Genomic DNA, 20,128 nt, shown 5'->3' on the forward strand with positions numbered 1-20,128 from the left:
ACGAATTGTGAAGCCAGAGAAAGGAATGTAGGAGCGTTATTAAAGGAACTAAAGTGTTCTTCTGTGTGGATAAATGGGATATCTGTTAAATAATTAGCAGTTTACTAGAACTAGAAACCTTAGAAAATACAAATAGCATTCTCCACCTCTCTCTGACTTGGAATTTTCCAGGGGCCTCTTGCCACAGCTGACAGAAATGGAATGCTGCGGTTCTGTCTATTTTAAACACATCAATTTATAGCATCTCCTTGAAAACAAGAAGGTCACCACGAATTGGTTCAGAGCAAGGGTGATTAGTACGTTTGCTCATTGGTCCTAATGCTAAGACCATTAAAAGTTATCATTGCTGCCTAACTGCACGGTGCAAACTCTCAGCCCAGCAAGCGGTAAAGTTATTGTGACCCACCACTCTCCCCTACATATTGTTCAGCAAGGGGGTGCCTCAAGCTTTGGTGAACAAGGTGTCTAAAGTTTTTAGCTCCTCAAACACACCACCAGCATTCCGTTCAATCGATGCCAATCTCAACTTTGCGAGAAGTAGGGAAAGTGCAAGGACTCTTTATGTTTAAACAAAAAACAAACATTAAACATAAAGATTTAAACCTCATGTTGCAGTTTTGAAGATTCAAAACTTTGTTATCATGTTTTTGCAAACCTGCCCTGATGCATTCCCACACTGCTCAGAAGCACTGAGATTTTGATTTAGGTTTAGGTTTATTATTGTCATGTGCACTGAGGCACAGTGAAAAGCTTTGTTTTGCATGCCATCCAAACAGATCAGATATGCCATACATAGATACAATCAAGTCAAACTCAAAGAGCAAAGGGAAACATACAGAGTGCAGAATGTAGTTCTCAGCACTGTAGTGCATCAGTTCCAAAGACAAAGTCCAATGTCCTCAATGGGGTAAAGGTGGATCGAACAATACCCTAGCTTATGGAAAGACCTAAGCCTAAACATACATGAGGTTGGTGCTTATCAACTACAGCTCGGCCGGCGTTCAATACCATCAGCTGCTCCAAACTTGTTATCACACACAACACTCAGCATTACTGCATTAGTGGTGACACTCAAATAAGGTGATTATAAAATTGTGCACATTCACGAATATGGTGTTTGTAAAATTACACAGGTACTGTAATATGGCTGTTGTAAATCTAAACAGTTTTGATAAAATAGCTATTCTGAACTGGGTAGGGAAGATATTAGTCGCTATTGTAAAACTGCGCAGGCACTAATATGGTGGTTGTATAATTGTGCAAAGGCATTGTGATAGGGACATTGTAAAACTGTGCACAGACACCTACAACATGGCTGATGTACAACTGTGCAAAATACTAATATGTACTGAAGGGTCGAAAGGTCACCTATCCATGCTCTCCAAAGATGTTGCCTGACCTGCTGAGTTGCTCCAGCACTTTGTGTCCTTTACAGTAATACGCTCATTCTAAAACAGCATTTTATCAAAGGCAAGTGGATACCAATGTACAGAAATTGGTATAGTTAACCAAAAAAAAATCAAAGAGTTGGCTCTTCTTAAACAAAGTTACCGGCCAGATGTCATAACACATCGCAACACAATCATCAAACTTCCCTGTTCTGGCCCAGGAAGTAAAAGTCTCCACTTTACAGTCGTCAGTTGTACACCATGCAAGAATTTGTGTCTCACTGGAGTTTCCAGATCCTGCATTAAGCTGGTGGATACTCAACTTCATGTTAAATTGTTTGTTCATGGAGTACATTGGGTGCTACATTCCTCTGCTTAGCAGTTCCACTTGGCAGCAACAGAGCACAAAATAAGCAGCAAAAAAAGGGCATAGCAAATTGGACCAATAAAAGGGAGTACCAACCTTGGACGGAGAGATAGGAAGCACCAAAACAGGGGAAATAAAATTAAAAAGTCCCAAAAGAGGAGCTATAATAGAGAACTAAATGGGCAGCAATACAATGGAGAACCAAATCAGGAGGTAATAAAGGGGGGGGGCACCAAACTAGGGGAAACAAAAAGGAGCACAAATCCAGGAGCAATAAAATAAAGCACTAAGCGAGAAGTAATAATCTGGAACACCAAAGTAGGAGTAATAAAAGGAATACTAAATAAGGAGTAATAAAGGGGCGCACCTAACCAGGTGCAATAAAAGGGAGCATGAAGCAGGAGTAATAAACGGGAGCACAAAACCAGGAGTAATAACAGGGAACACAAAACCAGGAGTAATAAAAAGGTGCACTAAACCAGGAGCAATCGAAGAAAGTGCCAGACCAGGTGTACTAAACGGAAGTGCCAGACCAAGAGTAATAAAAGGAAGCACCAAAGCAGGAGTAATAAATTGGAGCACCAAAGGAGCAATAAAAGGGAGCACAACACCAGGAGCAATAAAAGGAAGCACCAGACCAGAAGTAATAAAACAACACACCTAAGTAGGAGTAATAAAAGGGAGCAATGAATAAAGGGTAATAAAGGGGAGCACCAAACCAAATGTAATAAAAGGGAGAACTAAACCAGAAGTGAAAAAAGGGATGTGTAAGAAGGAACGACAGATGCTGGTTTAAACCGAAGATTGACACAAAAATTAACTCAGCGGGACAGGCAGCATCTCTGGAGAGAAGGATTGCGTGACATTTCAGGTCGATTCTGAAGAGGGTCTTGACCCCAAAACATCACCCTCTCCCTCTCTCCAGAGATGCTGCCTGTCCCGCTGAGTTACTCCAGCTTTTTGTGTCTATCTTCAGTGATAAAAGGGATGATCAAACCAACAGCTAATACGAGCAGAGCATTCTCTCTGCAGCTTAATTTATTCACATAACAAGGACCTGCCCTGCTTAAATGTTAGAACGTAGGCCAGTAAAATATCTCGTTTAAGGTTACTGGATGGTGCTAGTTGGCGCCGTCTCATTCTTGCTTAACAAGACCAGAGCTCAGCTGTGCCCACTAGTCTCAACAAAAAAGGCAGCAGAGTTGCGGGCACCTTCTACCCACAGTTCAGTCGTCAAACATCCTGTGCTGATATCAGGCTTCCTTAAATGGATTAAACTTCCTATTTTTTAAACTGTAACAAATGGAAGTATAAAAAGTGTGCACAATCATCTAAAACCAAAGTTATTCAATATGCTTCATGACAAGAAATTCCTTTCACGTTTCCTTTCTCAACAAAGCTCTGGGGCTCCAAATTAAAATTCTAACACGGTGCAAATATATATATATTTTTAAACTATTTTACAATAAAGCATAGAAACTCGCTTATTAAATTGTTTGTCTTTCAATGTTTTCGTGCGTGTATGTTTTTAGAATGATCTTTCAGATTGTGGAAGTAAAACGCCTGAACTGAGAATTGCAGTTCTGAGAATTATACAACTTGAATGCTTTTGAGTAAAGTTTAAATGGAGGGGCTGAAGGGTCTGTTTCCATGCTATGGGACTTGAAGACTCGAGGATTCTACGAATCTTTCAGAGTAATAGAAAAACGGTCTTATCTTCCCAATCACTCAAGTGTAATTTACATTTAAATTTTGGGACCTTCTGAGTTCTCACAGAAGTTCACGTTTTGAATGCTTACATTTGAAAGAATATGAAGAAGATTGAGTTTTTTTTTTATAGCTGTCTGGACCTCACTACCTAGAAGGGTGATGAAGCCAAAACCCTTATCTAAAGTACCTGGATGAACATTTATTGTGTTTTAAGCTGACAGGGAGTGAGGGGTGGGGGCAGAAAAAAAATGATGGGGTAGGGTGGGTGGGAAATAATGAAATGCTGATAAAAATGTCAAACAGATAAAATATAATTTGTTTAAAACATTCAATTTAACGTGTTTTTTCTGAAAGGAAATGCACGAGCGTTGGAAGATTTAGTTTTGTTTAGTTATGAGATACAGCATGGAAACAGGCCCTTTGGCCCGTCAAGCCCACGCTGACCATCAATCACCCATTCACACTAGGTCTATGTTATCCCACTTTCTCATCCAGTCCCCACCCACGAGGTGCAATTTACCCCAGCCAATTAACCGACAAACCCAGAAAGAAACCGGAGCGCTTGGAGGAAACTCACATGGTCACAAGAAGTATGTTCTAATTTCACCCAGACAGCACTAGGGGTAGGGATCGATCCCAGGGTCTCTGGAATTGTGAGGCAGTAGCTCCACAAGTGATTCCACTGTGGCGTCCTAAAAATCCATCACTAAATTTCTAAAGGCCATTTGTTGGAAATTCACTAGAAAAAGCAAATCTGTTAACGAAAATGCAATAATGATTCAGAGTAAATGTGAGGTGAAGATAACATATTGGCTGAAGACAGCAGGTCAGAGGAATTTTGACGGGCAGCAGAGAGTTGGGTGTCTTGAACTTTCTTGAGTTGCTTAGACTTGCAAACACAATACAAGTTTCAGGTGAAGTCAGGCTAGAAGAGAGATGGAATTGGAGACAACTTAAAACTATCCAAAGCAGGAGACAACATGTCTATGTGGAGTTCTGGTCACCGCATTCAGCTAGATATTGGTGAGGCCACATTTGGAGTATTGTGTTCAGTTTTGGTATCCTGGTCTAGGAAAGATGTTGTTAAGCTGGAAAGGGTGCTGAGAAGATTTATGGGGATGTTGGCAGCACCCGAGGGCCTGAGTTATAGTGAGAGGTTGAACAGGCTTCCTTGGAGCGCAGGAGGATGAAGGGTTGAGGTGTACAAGATCATGAGAGGAATAGGTAGGGTAAATGCACATAGAGCAGGGGAAACAACAACCAGAGAACATAGGATTAATGTGAGGGGGAAAGATTTAATAGGAACCTAAGGGACAAGTTTTACACAAAGGGTGGTAGGTATATGGAATGAGCTGCCGGAGGAGGTAGTTGAGCCAGGTACTGTCATAATGTTTAAAAAACATTTGAACAGGTACATGGATAGGATATATTTAGAGGGATGTTGGCAAATTGTAGACAGTTGTGACTAATGTTGATTAGGCATGTTGGTCGGCATGGGCAAGTTGGGCTGAGAGGCCTGTTTCCATGCTGTATGACACTATGACTCTAGGTTTGTGTAACCAAAAAGTGCAGTGTTCATCAACAAGGAAGTTGCCTCAGCTGGTGTAATTTTAAGTAGAAGAGAGACAAATAGGTCCTGTGTCATTTTCTTTTGAACATAGTAGGTTTGGAGGAAATATAATTCAGGAGTATAAAATTCTGATGCCTGGACTCACTCAGAAATTCTCATAATTTTGTATGCTTCCATCAGACCTCCTCTCAGCCTCTGGCAGTCCAGAGAAAACAATCCAAGTTTGACCAACCTGTCCTGGTACCTAACCCCCTCTAATCCAGGCGGATTCTGACGTGGACAGGGTTGTGCCACTTACACTGGCCATGGCAAAATGCATCCGGGCCTTCATCTCAGGATATCTGTTCAGAGCCCCTGGTCTTGGTGGTGAGTCCAGCAGTGGACTGAGGAACTGAGGTACGGCAACAGCTTGTGGTGTAGCTCCAGCTTTGGGGCTCAGCAGTAGATTTGCTGCCTTACAGCATCAGACACCTGGATTTGATCCTGACTGTTACTCTATCATTTGAACAGGTATATAGATTGGAAAGGTATGAAGAGATATGGGCCAAATGGGGGCAGGTGGGATTAGCTGGGGTATATTGGTCAGCATGGGCATGTTGGGCTGAACGGTGGCACAGCGGTAGAGTGGCTGCCTTATAAGTGCCAGAGACCCGGGTGCGATCCTGACGATGGGTGATGTCTGTATGGAGTTTGTACATTCTCCCTGTGACCATGTGAGTTTTCTCCGGGTGCTCCAGTTTCTTCCCACACTCCAAAGGCATACAGATTTGTAAGTTAATTGGCTTCAGTAAAATTGTAAATAGTTCCTAGTGTGTAGGATAGTGCTGGTGTACTGGATGATCACCGGATGGTTGGTGTGGACTTGGTGGTCTGAAGGGCAGTTTCAGCGCTGTATCTCTAAAATCTAAAGTTTGCAGTATAACATCTGAGTTGTGCTCATCTCTGACTTTCACACCGCAATGCACAGGTCGGGAAGTCAAGAATGAAATGACCCACCAAGAGGCAGCCACTGATGGCTCACTGTGGAGCAACTAGCACCAGTTACGCATGCTTCAAACCATAGGTTCATATTAGCCATGCAGCACAGGAACAGGCCCTTCGGCCCACAATCTTTGTACCAAACATGATGACAGGTTAAACTGTACGTGATCCATCTATTCCCTGTACTTCCATGTGCTTATCTAAAATCCTATTAAATGCCACAATGGTCTCTGCCTCCAGCAATGCTTTCCAGGCCCCCTCTACTCTGTGTGAAAACCCTGTCCTGCACATCTCTATTAAACTTTAGAAGAAAGAAGCAACAACAGGGAACTGCAGATGCTGGTATATACCAAAGATGGACATAAAGTGCCGGAGTAACTCAGCGGATCGCGCAGCATCTCTGGAAAATAAAGGATGGGTGACATTTTGCGTCGGGACCTATCTTCAGACCAAAACGTCACCCGAACGTTTTCTCCAGAGATGCTGAGTTACTCCAGCAGATGGTGCCTATTTCCATTAAACTTCCCCCCTCTCCCATTCTAGCTATGCCATCTAATGTTGGGCATTTCCATCCTGGGATTAATGTTCTAGCTAACAATTTCCATCGTGGAAAAAAGGTTCTGACTGATATAAGGAAAATTCTTTGCAAAGAATTGTGGACCGTGTAGTGCAGACATAGCAATGAAGATGAAAACATAGGAACCAGTTAAGAATTAATTGATTCTTAAAAGATGTGGCAAGACGGAAAGGGGGCAATTCAAGGTAATTGGGGATGAAGGAACATAGGCCGGTTGGGTAACCTTCCACATCCATAATTATCATTGGACTTGAATGCAAGCCAGATAGCCTTCTGAGAATTAAATATTTTATAAGAAAACTATTTGCATTTTTTTTAAAGCAGAGATTAAGAAGGGCACAGGTTAAATAATGCAAGCTTGTGTTTATATTCAGCTAATCCAAAATTTATAAATACCCACAGGAAAAACTATTTATACAAGTGCAGCCAGCTGTTTATTCACAAATGGAGACATTATTTATTTTACATGGAATCAAAAATGACTTCACTACTTATCGGGAGCTGCTGAGAGACATTATTTTCTAAATGACTGTTCTCTGAGGATGAGTTATCCTCCTGCATTACTGCACCCAGGAACTCATCCCACTCCACCTCCCCTGACACCTTGTTTGGGGGAACTGGTCAACACAGATCCAGTGGTAATAAGTTATATGGAGAATGTTATTCTGTAAGAGCTGTAAAAAAACATTAAGATGCTGAGAGGATGGTTTTAGCTGACAACCAAGTTGTAGTTTTCAAAGTGTGCGAACCAGTACAATAGCAATTAAATTTGCATGGCCTTGGTCATGCTTTAAGAGCCAGACACCGCGACCTTAAAGGGTGAGATTGTTTCGTCTTCAGTTGAGTAAACCATTTTGCATTATGAAATATACATTATTTTACCCGAATAAAACAGGACATTGACTTATGAGTAATAGCACAGATGATCAGCTAATAATCCACTAATACATACTGGATTTCAAGATGGCGCCCAAGCCAGGCGACTCTCTGCATGCTGGTCCCAGAAGTGATCTGCAATCACGCATTAAATCGCTCCATTCTTTTAAACCTCTACTCCAACAGCAGCATTTCTTACTTTAATTTTGCTCTATACACTGCAGATGGCTCGATTGTAATCATGTATAGTCTTTCATAGAAACATAGAAACATTGAAAAATAGGTGCAGGAGGAGGCCATTTGGCCCTTCGAGCCAGCACCACCATTCATTGTGATCATGGCTAATCATCTACAATCAGTAACCTGTGCTTGCCTTCTCCCCATATCCCTTGATTCCACTAGCCCCTAGAGCTCTATCTAAATCTCTTTTAAATTCATCCACTGAATTGGCCTCCACTGCCTTCTGTGGCAGAGAATTGGATAGCATGCAACCAAAGCTTTTTCCTGTACCTTGGTACACGTGACAATAAACTAAACTAAACTATTTGACATTATTATTAACATATCTCATAAAACATAGAACAGTGCAGCATAGGTACAGGCCCTTCAGCCCACAATGTTGGTGCCAAATGTTAATTTAGTTTACAGATACAGCTTGGAAATAGGCTCCGCGGCCCACAGAATCCATATTGACCACCGATCACCGTACACCAGTTCTGCACACTGGGGGCAATTTATAGAAGCCAATTATACTACAAACCTGCAAGTTGTTAGAATGTGGGAGGAAACTGGAGCTCCCAGAGACAACTCACGCAGTCACAGGGAGAACGTACTAACTTTGCACATGCAGCACCCGCAGTCAAGATCAAACCCGGGTCTCTGGCCCACATTTTGATCGGCACCTTGTTTAATAAATTGAATGATTCCATTTCTATTTTTTAAAGAGTTGCTCACTTCACAGCAAGTAGTTTATAGGGGTCTTACAGGGTCTTTCAATGGGAGAATAATACAGTTGGGACTGGAAGCACATCAGCCTTTACATTATCAATGACTGAAATGTAACGCAGCCCACATTTTGATCAGCAGCTTAGCAGTTGAATGATTCCATTTCTATTTTAAGGAATTGCTCACTTAACAGCAAGTAGTTTAAGGTGGTCTTCTTATGGGGTCTTTCAGTAGGAAAATAATACAGTTGCCACTACATAGTGAGCACTCCAGATGCTCAGAGCTTGTAAATCAGATCACTGTGAGTTAACCCATTGATCATTGTGCAGGCATTGAGTTAACCCATTGATCATTGTGCACGCATTTACACTGGAGGGGTAAAAAAGAAAGCCCCCAAGCACACTGACTGACAAGACACAAATGAACAATGAGAAATACGAGTTCCCCTTTCACTCGATTAATTCAGAGCCTTATTTGGGATGGTTAAGCTCTTTTAAAAAACAAGTATCTCTAGTTTTGATAGATTCATTTTAACTGATCTGAAGAAGGGTCCTGACCCACAACATCATCTAACCATATTTTTCCAGTGATGCTGCTTGACCTGCTGAGTTACTCCAAGTTTAATCCATAGTTTAGTTTAGTTTAGAGATCTACCATTTGGAAACCAGCCATTTGGCCCCCTGAGTCCAGGCCGACCATCGATCACCCGTTCACACCAGCTCTGTTCTCCTACTTTCTTATCCACTACCTACACACATGGGGCATATTACAGAGGCTAATTAACCTACAGACATGCATGCCTTTGGGATGAGGGAGGAAACACACACGGTCACTCAGAGAACATGCAAACCTGACACAGACAGCACCCGAGGTCAGGACCGAACCCGGGTCACTGGCACTATAAAAGGCAGCAGCTCCACCAGGTGCGTTGCAGTGCCGCCTGCAGCTGATGCATATTTCCTTGGCAATAGACAATAGACAATAGACAATAGGTGCAGGAGTAGGCCATTCGGGCCTTCGAGCCAGCACCGCCATTCAATGTGATCATGGCTGATCATTCTCAATCAGTACCCCGTTCCTGCCTTCTCCCCATACCCCCTGACTCTGCTATCCTTAAGAGCTCTATCCAGCTCTCTCTTGAATGCATTCAGAGAATTGGCCTCCACTGCCTTCTGAGGCAGAGAATTCCACAGATTCACAACTCTCTGACTGAAAAAGGTTTTCCTCATCTCAGTTCTAAATGGCCTACCCCTTATTCTTAAACTGTGGCCCCTTGTTCTGGACTCCCCAAACATTGGGAACATGTTTACTGCCTCTAACGTGTCCAATCCCCTAATAATCATACGTTTCGATAAGATCTCCTCTCATCCTTCTAAATTCCAGTGTATACAAGCCTAGTCGCTCTAGTCTTTCAACATATGATAGTCCCGCCATTCCAGGAATTAACCTAGTAAACCTACGCTGCACGCCCTCAATAGCAATAATATCCTTCCTCAAATTTGGAGACTAAAACTGCTCACAGTACTCCAGGTGCGGTCTCACTAGGGCCCTGTACAACTGCAGAAGTTCCGTAATGGGGCAGGGGCACTTACCTCGAGGTAGAACGTGCCTTTGCATCATGCATGTCCAAATGGTGAGGTGCTCCGTTTGCCAGGGAACACGGAGAATATTTGTGGAATGCATTGTCCGACACGCTGCTGTTTGTAGACTCCGCTGTGCTGCTCTCCAAAGTCCCGTTTAAGTCTGTAACGTGGCATTGGGATGCTTGGCCCCCAAGGGAAGTCTCCAAGAGCCGGTCCTCCAGGAACTGGCTGCTACCTTCCTTGATCCTCTGCTGAATCAAGGGGGTGAGGGGCATGTCAAAGCTGAAGCCACACTCACTCTCGTCGGTGGAAGACATCATGTACAGTGAGTCCAGGCTGTTGAACGAGGTGCCTTTGAATTGCTGGCACTCCATGATATGTTCAAACTGCGAGCTGAAGATGTCAGTTACCTCACTCTGCGAGGTCCACGAATATTCATACTCGGGCTCCTTCATTGCTGCCACCATCGGTAAACTGTGGAGACAACAGTCAGATGTACAGTTAGAGAAACACAGGGAGATCAGCACATAAGACTATAAGACATAGGATCAGAATTAGGCCATTCGGCCCATTGAGTCTGCTTTAGACCACTAGACTTTAGAGACACAGTGTAGAAACACACCCTTTGGCCCACAGGGCTGACCGGCGATCACCCTGTACACTAGCACTATCCTACACACAGGGGTCAATTTACAATTAACAGAAGCCAATAAACCTACAAACCTGCCATCTTTGGAATATGGGAGGAAACTGGATCACCCGGAGAAAACCCACGCAATCACAGGGAGAACAGATAAACTCCGTGCAGACCGTACCCATAGTTAGTATCCAACCTGGGTCTCTGGTGCTGTAAGGACCTTGGTTCAATCCTCGTCTTGGATGCTGTCTGTGTTGAGTTTGCAAGTTCTCACCATGACTATGTGGATTTCCTCCGGGTGCTCCAGGTTCCAATGACATATGGGTTGGTGGGTAAATTGACCAGAGTAAATTGTGTAGGTGAGTGGAGGAATTGGGGGATAGAAGATGGGGAAGGAGAGCATAAAATAGGCTCAGTGTTAACAGGACAAGATGTGGACTCTTATACATCAGCGAGACCAAACACAGACTGGGCGATAGTTTTGCAGAACACCTTCGCTCAGCCCGCCTGAACCTACCTGATCTCCCGGTTGCTGGACACTTTAATCCTCCTTCCCATTCCGACACAGATCTTTCTGTCCTAGTTCTCCTTTATTGTCAGAGTGAGGCTATACACAAATTGGAGGCACAGCATCTCATATTTCACTTGGGCATTTTGTTTTCACCCTACAAACAGCTAACAATGGCCTGTTTCCTTTATCATCGTTACTTTTTTCCATGTCTTTCATTCATTGTTCTTTATCTCTCCACATCATCGTCTATATCTCTCGTTCCCCTCATCCCTAACCAATCTGAAGAAGGGTCTCGATCTGAAACGTCACCCATTCCTTCTCTCCAGAGATGCTGCCTGTTCTACTGAGTTACTCCAGCCTTTTGTGTCTATCTTCGGTTAACAGGACCTTAATGGTTGGTATTGACTCGGTGGGCTGAAGGACCTGTGACCATATGACTTAATCTCACCTGTCTCAACAGGTGCATGTGGAATTTCACTATTCTGCATTGCTAAATAAATAGTTAAAGAGTAAACTCTTTCACCTTCTGACCTGGCAGCATGGCGGTCGGTGTAGCTGTAGAGTTGCTGCCTTACAGCACAGAGACACGAGATCAATCCTGACTGTGGGTGCTGTTGGTATGGTGTTTTACGTGCTCCCTGTGACCACATGGGTTTTCCCCGGTTTCCCCCCCACACTCCAAAGACGTACAGGTTTGTAGGTTAATTGGCTTCTGTAAGTTGTGCCTAGTGTATAAGATAGAACGAAAGGCATGGACTCAGTAGGCCAAAGGGCCCATTGCCACGCTCATCACTAAAACTAAAACTAAAACAATGTAAATGTTCATAATGGTCCCATATTACATATTACAAGCCCTTCAGTTTAGTTTAGTTTAAAGATACTGTGCGGAAACAGGCCTTTTGGCCCACCGAGTCCGTGCCACCAGTGGTCCACGCACACTAACACTATCCTACACACACTGGGACAATTTCCAATTTTACCGAAGCCAATTAACCTACAAACCTGTATTTCTTTGGAGCATTTGAGAAAACCAGAGCACCCGGAGAAAAGCCACAGAAGTCACGGGGAGAACGTACCAACTCCATGTAGACAGCAGCCATAGTCAGGATTGCACCCGGGTCTCTGGCGCTGTAAGGCAGCAACTCTACTGCTGTGCCAACATTCAGCCCAACATGCCCATGCTGACCAATGTGCCCCAGCTAGTCCCACCTGCCCCCGTTTGGCCCATATCTCTCTAAACCTTTCTAATCCATGCACCTGTCCTAATGATAGAGTAACAATGTCCCTCCGGCCAAAGCAGAAAAGGACCATCGCATCACCCATTAAGTCTTATGATGAACGAGCTGCATGATGACATTCTCGCATCATCTCCCACGTACACAGACATGTCGTACCCAGAGTGAGGCAAAAAAGCAGAGAAAGATTAAAGCAAAAACTGCTGATGCTAAATTCTGAAACAAAACCTCAAAAATGCCAGAGCAAAGTACAAAGTGCTGGAGGAACTCAGCAGGTTATGCAGCAAATGGGGAAGTAACGGTCAGATGATGTTTTGAGTCAAGACCCTTCTTCATGACAGCACCCGTCTAAAGAAGAGTGCAGGCCCAAAACGTTGCCTGTCCATTCCTTCCCTAGATACTGCCTGACCTCCAGCAAGAGACCCTCCACCACTTTGTACTTTGGTCAAGCCTCCATAAACTGCCGGAAATGCACAGCAGGTTCTTGTGCATCTGTGAAAGGAATTAGAGTTAACGTTGCTGGTTAATTATTTGTCATCACGATGGGACTTATGATTAAAGGTCAGTGACCTAAAACCTTGTCTCTATTTATCTCACTGCAGATGCTGCTTGGCCTGCTAAGTGTTTCCAACATTTTCTGTTTAAGTCTGAGAAACCTTGTTATTCAACATTAAGAGAAGGTTCCTTTGCATCAGATCCATCAGCAGTTCCTTGGCAACAAGATTTTTGAACAGCAGTGCGTGTTTTAATTTTTGATTCTGCCCCTCAAAGATGCCAGATTTTGGACTTTATAAATGAAAATGTCGGCCCACAAACTAGGCCAAGTACTTATCAACATGACAGGCTTAAAATTAATCCTACTAATATTGTATTTTAAAATAATTTATAGGGATCAAATAAACCTAGAAGTCCTTGGCTAGCACCACAGGGAGAGTACCGTGTACTTCACATGAGTCAACATAAACTTTTATCATTATTGGCCAAAATAATTGTTTAATCTTATAGGCAGTAGATGTCCTCCCAACCTGGACTGCCCAATGTAAATGGTTCTGTGGATGAAATCAGAAAATTAATGAACAATCATTTTTTATCCCATAGATTTTGTCACAAAATTGATTCAAATAAATTTGCCAAATTTCTTTAACCAATTAATGTCTGGTTTGATGATGCATTTGGAATCATCTTCTTGGGGCTTAAATTTGGTTATTTATATGCACAGTGAGTAAATAGTAAAAGCAAAACTCTGGGGGAGTTTTTAAGAACAGTTTCAGATTCTCATCATGATCTCCTGGTGTAAAACCAGCCTATCTGCATGCACGTTGTTGGTAGACGTATCCATGGCAATGTGACGTCACAATATTGCATGCACATATATCATACTACGGATTGAAATCTAACCGGCCGCTGTCCAATCGCATGACCAGCGTCACCACTGGTGATCTTTATGACATCACATCAGGGTGAGAGTTGGGCAAAACATTGATTTACTAATGTCACGTGCAGCAAGATACAGCAAAAAACTTTGTCTTGCGTGCTATCCGGGCAAATCATACTATACGTGAGGTACAGCAGGTAAAGCAAGACGCGAAAGGAAACAGGGCAGGATATAGTGTTACAATCACAAAGAGGTTTAGAGATACAGTGTGGAAACAGGACCTTCGAGGCCACTGATCACCCATACACTAGTTCTATGTTATCCCATTTTAGCACCCTGCACACTCGGGGAAATTTACAGAAGCCAATTTACCTACAAACCTGCATGTCATTGGGACGAGGGAGGAAACAGTAGCACCTGGTGAAAACCAATGCGGTCACAGGGAGAATGTACAAATTCTCACAGACAGCACTCGTAGTCAGGATCAAACTCTGGCGACTAAGGCAGTAACTCTACTGCGCTGCCACTGCGCCATGATGCAGATTAAAATTGCAAAGTGCAGAGGTCACTGCAAGGTAGTTTGGGAGATCAGGAACTCGGGAATAGGTGCAGATCAAAACTTACAGAAAAATGTACCAGAATCCAACTGCAGCTTTATCGCAGTTATGTTCAATGTCTTATCTCCTCGCAACAAGAATGTTTAACAAAGTATTATACCTCTACATGCTAATATAATGGTGCTGAGATTGATAATCAAAGGGAGTTACAAGAATTTGTATACCTTTCACATTGCTTTCAGAACATGCCAAAGTACTTTCCAGAAAGCTAAATATTTTTGAAATGTGATTACAATTCAGAAATTTAAGGCTACTTTGCATACCAGCATTGTGTGGATATATTTGGTATAAAACAGCCTCTGTAGTTCCTTTTAATATACAATATTTCTTTCTTTCAATGTTGAATGTACAAAGATACTTAAAATTACCATTAATTCTTATTTTTGTTAGATAATCAAATTTTGATGTGAAAACCATATGTATCGCTTTTTTTCCAATTATTGGAGCTATTCACTATTTGAATTGAGGATTATTAAATAACAGATTTCCTTACTTCTACTTATCCCAAATCAGTAATGGTTATTACAATGCCAACGATTGTCCAAATGGCTTTCCATCAAGGGTCAGCATGGGTGACAGGAATAGCTAATCTTTAATCACAGTTAAGTTGCATTCTTTGTTCAGTAATTAGACATTTAGACTTTAGAGATTCAGCATGGAAGCCAGCCCTTCAGCCCACCGAGTCCATGCTGACCAGCGATCACTATGTACACTAGCAGTATTCTACACATTAGGGATCATTTACCATTTTTACTGAAGCCAATTAGCCTGCAAACCAAAACTTATTTGGAGTGTATGAGGAAACCGTAGCATCTGGGGAAAACTCACGCGGTCACATGGAGAACATACAAACTCTGTACAGACAGTACCTGCAGTCAGGATTGAACCCGGCCCGTGGCGCTGTAAGGCGGAAATTCTACCGCTGTGCCACCCCTATGCGGGACCATGCAAAAATAATAATAGGCGATCAATAAGAAAGGGGAGAATGTTTGGAGATTGCTTTCGTCCAATATTTTCATTACTATTGGCACATATCTTGTAAGACAGGGCTAGCTAGGCAGGTGAGAACTAAGGCTCAGGCTTGGAGATGAGGAAGAGTGGTGCCACCCCCAACTCTTTCCCCATCTGACTTAGGCCTGCCCTTTCCAGGGACTCACAGTAGATCTCCAGCCATGACTGCATGCCGAGAGAAAAACAGAGGGAAGTGCAAAATAAAATAGAACTGTGCACTGAAGGTACAAAATATCTTTGAAAGAGACATCAGTTACTTTCATTGTGCACTTCACAACAATTCACAATAATCATTAATCTTTTTCCTTTTAATTTATTTTGCTGTATTATTGTGCTATCTCCCGTTTCCTTCTTTTTAAGTCATCCCCTTCCTCTCTTGTGTTATTTGGAGGTCTATTTCATGCTCCCTTGGTTGATGGAGATGGTTTCTTTCTTGTGCATTTTGTTAGAGGAATTATTTGATTTGGAACGTGGGGCATTTAAACCTTTGTAGCTGTGAATGGACAAGATGGACATGGAATTTAGAATCTCTAGACACAAAGTGCTGGAGTAACTCAACGGGTCAGGCAGCATCTCTGGAGAAAAGGGATGGATGACTTTACATGTTCTGACCTTTATTTAGACTGATTGTAGTGGGAGGGGAAGAAAGTTAGAAAAGAGGAGAGGGGCAAGACAAAACCAGGTAAGTGATAAGTACTGGTGATGGGGATTTTTGATAGGTAGACAGTGAGGCAAAGGCCAGAGATAAAAAGACAGAAGGTGTGAGATAAGGATAGAAGAGTTGTAGATTGTGAATTCAGAGGAAAGAGTGTAGGTGGATGGGGAGGGGGGCAGAAAACGGTGTGAGTCCAGGAAGTGAAAAGTTGGAGGCTGGAGTGGACCTCCCCCCCCCCACCCCATAATTTCAGTCTGAAAAACAGTTCCTACCCAAAACATTTCCTCACCCATCCTTTTTCTCGAGAGATGTTGCCTGACCTGCTGAGTTATCCAGCACTATGTGTCTACTTTTGGTATAAACCAGCATCTGCAGTTCTTTGTTTCTTAATTTGGACATGGAACTTCCAGTTGTATGGCACTGGAGAGAGCAGAGTGACCAAGTGGTGCAGCTGGTAGAGCTGCTACCTCCCAGGGCCGGAGACCCAGGATCAATCCTGACCTTGAACGCTGTCTGTGTGGAGTTTGCATACTCTCCCTGTGACCACGAGGATTTCCTCCAGGTGGTCCATTAACTCTCACATCCCAAAGATGTGCAGGTTTGTAGGTTCACACGTTCTAGGAGCAGAATTAGGCCATTTGGCCCATCAAGTCTACTCCGTCATTCAATCATGGATTGGCTTCTGCAAATTGCCTTTAGTGTGTAGGGTGTGAATGAGAAAGTGGGATAAATTAGAACCCAGCTGCTTGGATTAGAAGGTCTCAGCAACAAGGAAAGGTTGGATAAACATGGATTGTTTTCTCCGCAACATCAGAGGTTGAGGGGAGACTTGATAGAAGTATATAAAATTATGAAAGGCATAGATAGGGTAGACAATCAGAACCTTTTTATCCCAATGTGGAAATGTCCAACACTAGAGAGCACAGCTGCAAGGCGAGAGGAGGAACATTTAATGGAGATGTGTAGGGCAAGTTTTCTACACAGAGAGTGGTGAGGACCTGGAATGCCCAGCCAGAGGTGGTAGAGGTGACAGATACATTAGTGGAGTTTAAGAGGCCTTTAGACAGGTACATGGAAGTGCAAGGAATAGAAGAATATGGAGTAACTCAGCAGGTCAGGCAGCATCTCTGGAAAAAAGGAATAGGTGACGTTTGGGTCGAGATCCATCTTTGGAATCAGTCTGAAGAAGGGACTTGCCCTGAAACATCATCTCTTCCTTTTCTCCAGTGATGCTGCCTGAGCCACTGAGTTACTCCAGCATTTTGTGTCCATCTTCGGCGTAAACTGGCATCTGCAGTTCCTTCCTACCCAGTTTAACTTGACATCATGTACCGCACAAACATTGTGGGCCGAAGGGCCTGTGCTGCACTGTTCTGTGTTCTGGAGTGAACGATTAATTGATGCTCGTCGGGGACTCAGTGGACCGAAGGGCCTGTTTCCATACTATATCTCTAAACTAAAAGAAGATATGGCATGATGCAAGAACGGAAACTCAAAAACATGTCCAATGGCCCTGACAGGGAGTGAACTGTGAAATAAGGCGATGATTGGAGGGAAATTATGCCTGGGAGACATTACTGGAAATCTAGAAACTAAACTCTTTTGACTGTACTCAGAATCTCTGAACTATTTAAAAATATGCCTGCCATGTTTGAAGCATCAGTGAAGATGGGATTGCTATTGAAATTATATTCAAGTCTCCCAATACTTGTTAAATGCAGTAATTATGGGCTGGCACTAGATAACAGGACGATGAAAGCATCTTTGGTATTGCAGAAATTTAACTGGCTCCTCAGATCCTTGTGAGAGAGATATGTCACACTCGACCATGTAAATCCTTCCCTTTCATACCAAGAACAAATGAGACTATTCACAGAAAAGGTTTAATACTGTTTGCTGGTTAACTTCCAGCAAATTGAAGATCTTCCTCAGAGTTTCTGAAACTAATTGTGAGTATTTTTTATTTTTAACAATTTGTGGCTTTCATTGGTGTTGTTTGACCAAAAGTTAAAATTAATTTGTTACGCAACATCAGGGTGATCATTAAATTCTAAGTCACTCTACTTTGAATGTAAATGGGGGGAAAAACCTCCAAGTGAATAAAAAGATTTGAATAAGTGTCAAATCACAGACTAGAAGTCCTAACGTTATATAGCAACACCTATTTACATTGATAATTCAGGCATTATGTTATAATGAGGGTGGTGACCTGGGAGGGGACACACACACATGCCAAACAGGGAAAGACCCAAGGAGATAACTAATGGGTGGCTTTGGGAATGTGTTGTATTTCATTCGAAATACAATGCAAATGCTCCCTATTACAATCGGGTTTGATTATTTGACCGCTGTCGTGACCTTTCATTTTAACATAACAATGTCTGCTGGCACATTGTGTGAATGATTAGAACCCGATGATACCATCACGCAAAGAATGGTTAAATGTCATCATTTATTACTCAGGTTCAGGGACTCTCAGAGTGTAGTGGTTCCCCTCTGCAGCTGTGGGTGTCTGGTACAATGGGCCAAAGTTTACGGCCAGAAGAGGGCGAAGCAGAGAGGATCTCATCTGTACTTATGGGCAAAAGCTGCCGCAGGGCAATCAAATGTGCACTTAAATGTGAATAGTCACCAAATTCTGTCCTCGTGATGAAAGTGGCCTCTCTCACTGGTCTGCCTCACTATTGATGCACATATAGCCAGCTGGCTGGATTTGAACATGGTTACAAATCAAACATAATGATTAAGCCCCCTGGCACTGAAACGACACCATTTCAAAGCTTCTGGAATTGTTGGAGATTTAAAAAATGACAAAAATGGGGTATCGAGAACCAGGGGACATGGGTTTGAGGTGAGGGGGGGGAAAGATTTAATAGCAATCTGATGGGTAACTTTTTCACACGAAGGGCGGTGGGTGTATGGAATGAGCTGTTGGAGGAGGTATTTGAGGCAGGGACTGTTGCAACGTTTAAGAAACATATAAATGTATGGATAGGACAGTTTTAGAGAGATATGGGCCAAATGCAGGCAGGTGAGATTAGTGTAAATGGGACATGTTGGTTGGTGGGCAAGGTGGGCGGAAGGGCCTGTTTCCATGTTGTATGACTCCATGACTCTATGACAAAAGTTTAAAATCTTGGCTTAATTTTTCCTTCTGTTCGCCTTTCTCCCATTCCAATTTTCCTTTCCATTATTTCGCTTTCTTTACCTGATTTGATACTTGGGTAAAGTTAGCTGTTTTAATTCACAGGTAGACACAAAATGCTGGAGTAGGCAGCATCGCGGGATATAAGGAATTGGTGATGTTTCGGGTCAAGACCCTTCTTCAGACTGTTTTAATTCACCCTCCATCTCAGTTCCTCCTGAAGTTCAGTCTTTCCAAACTATTCCATAACCATACAAGTCCTTCTCATGCACAGGCTCTGTTGCAATGAAGAGAGTTGTCGCACCCAAAACAAAGCAATATAACCAATGGCAATAGATTATGGGGAGAGAACCGAAGAAATAAAGATGAAATAGTGACAAGTGTTTGCCAACAGTCTCCAAAGCCCGCTCTGCCTTTCAGTGAGATCATAACCAATAGTGTTTCCATGGGCCACTTTTTGGGGCTAAACTCTATATTTCTTGAATCTCTGTGTCCAAAAGTCACTCTTGGTCATTAGTACGGATGTCCGTGGTTATGGGGAGAAGGCAGGAGAATGGTTTGAGAGGGAAAGATAGATCAGCCATGATTAAACGAATTGATGGGCCGAATGGCCTAATTCTGCTCCTATGACTTATGAACTTATGAAGTCAACTGGTGTCATCACCTTTGGGTACAGTCAAAGTAGCTTCTACTTTGTGAGGCTGGTTTCATAACCAAGTGGCTGTTCTGTTCACTCCAGTCCCAAATACCTTTTTCCCTCATTGTGTGTTATCAAGTCAGACTTTCACCAACAATGTGGACAAAGGATCCTTACCTGAAGAGTGAATCTAATCTAAAAGAGTGAGTCTCGTTGCAGCAAATCCTATCCCGGTGATTGACAGTATGTATCTTGGATCATGGTTGGACTTTAAGAAGCCCTTTTTTTGTGCAAAAAAATATTTTCAT

General features: G+C 42.8%; 1 protein-coding gene across 1 annotated transcript in view; it reads right to left on the reverse strand.

Moving 5' to 3' along the window:
* Positions 1 to 20,128, reverse strand: part of psd3l (pleckstrin and Sec7 domain containing 3, like) — a 296,641-nt gene that overhangs the window by 166,659 nt on the left and 109,854 nt on the right. The window contains exon 4 of the mRNA XM_078403848.1: positions 10,007 to 10,471. Within this exon, the coding sequence (XP_078259974.1) occupies positions 10,007 to 10,471 (465 nt within the window). The remainder of the gene's footprint in view (positions 1 to 10,006; positions 10,472 to 20,128) is intronic.

This window comes from Rhinoraja longicauda, chromosome 1 (genome assembly GCF_053455715.1).
Source record: "Rhinoraja longicauda isolate Sanriku21f chromosome 1, sRhiLon1.1, whole genome shotgun sequence".
NCBI lineage: Eukaryota > Metazoa > Chordata > Chondrichthyes > Rajiformes > Arhynchobatidae > Rhinoraja > Rhinoraja longicauda.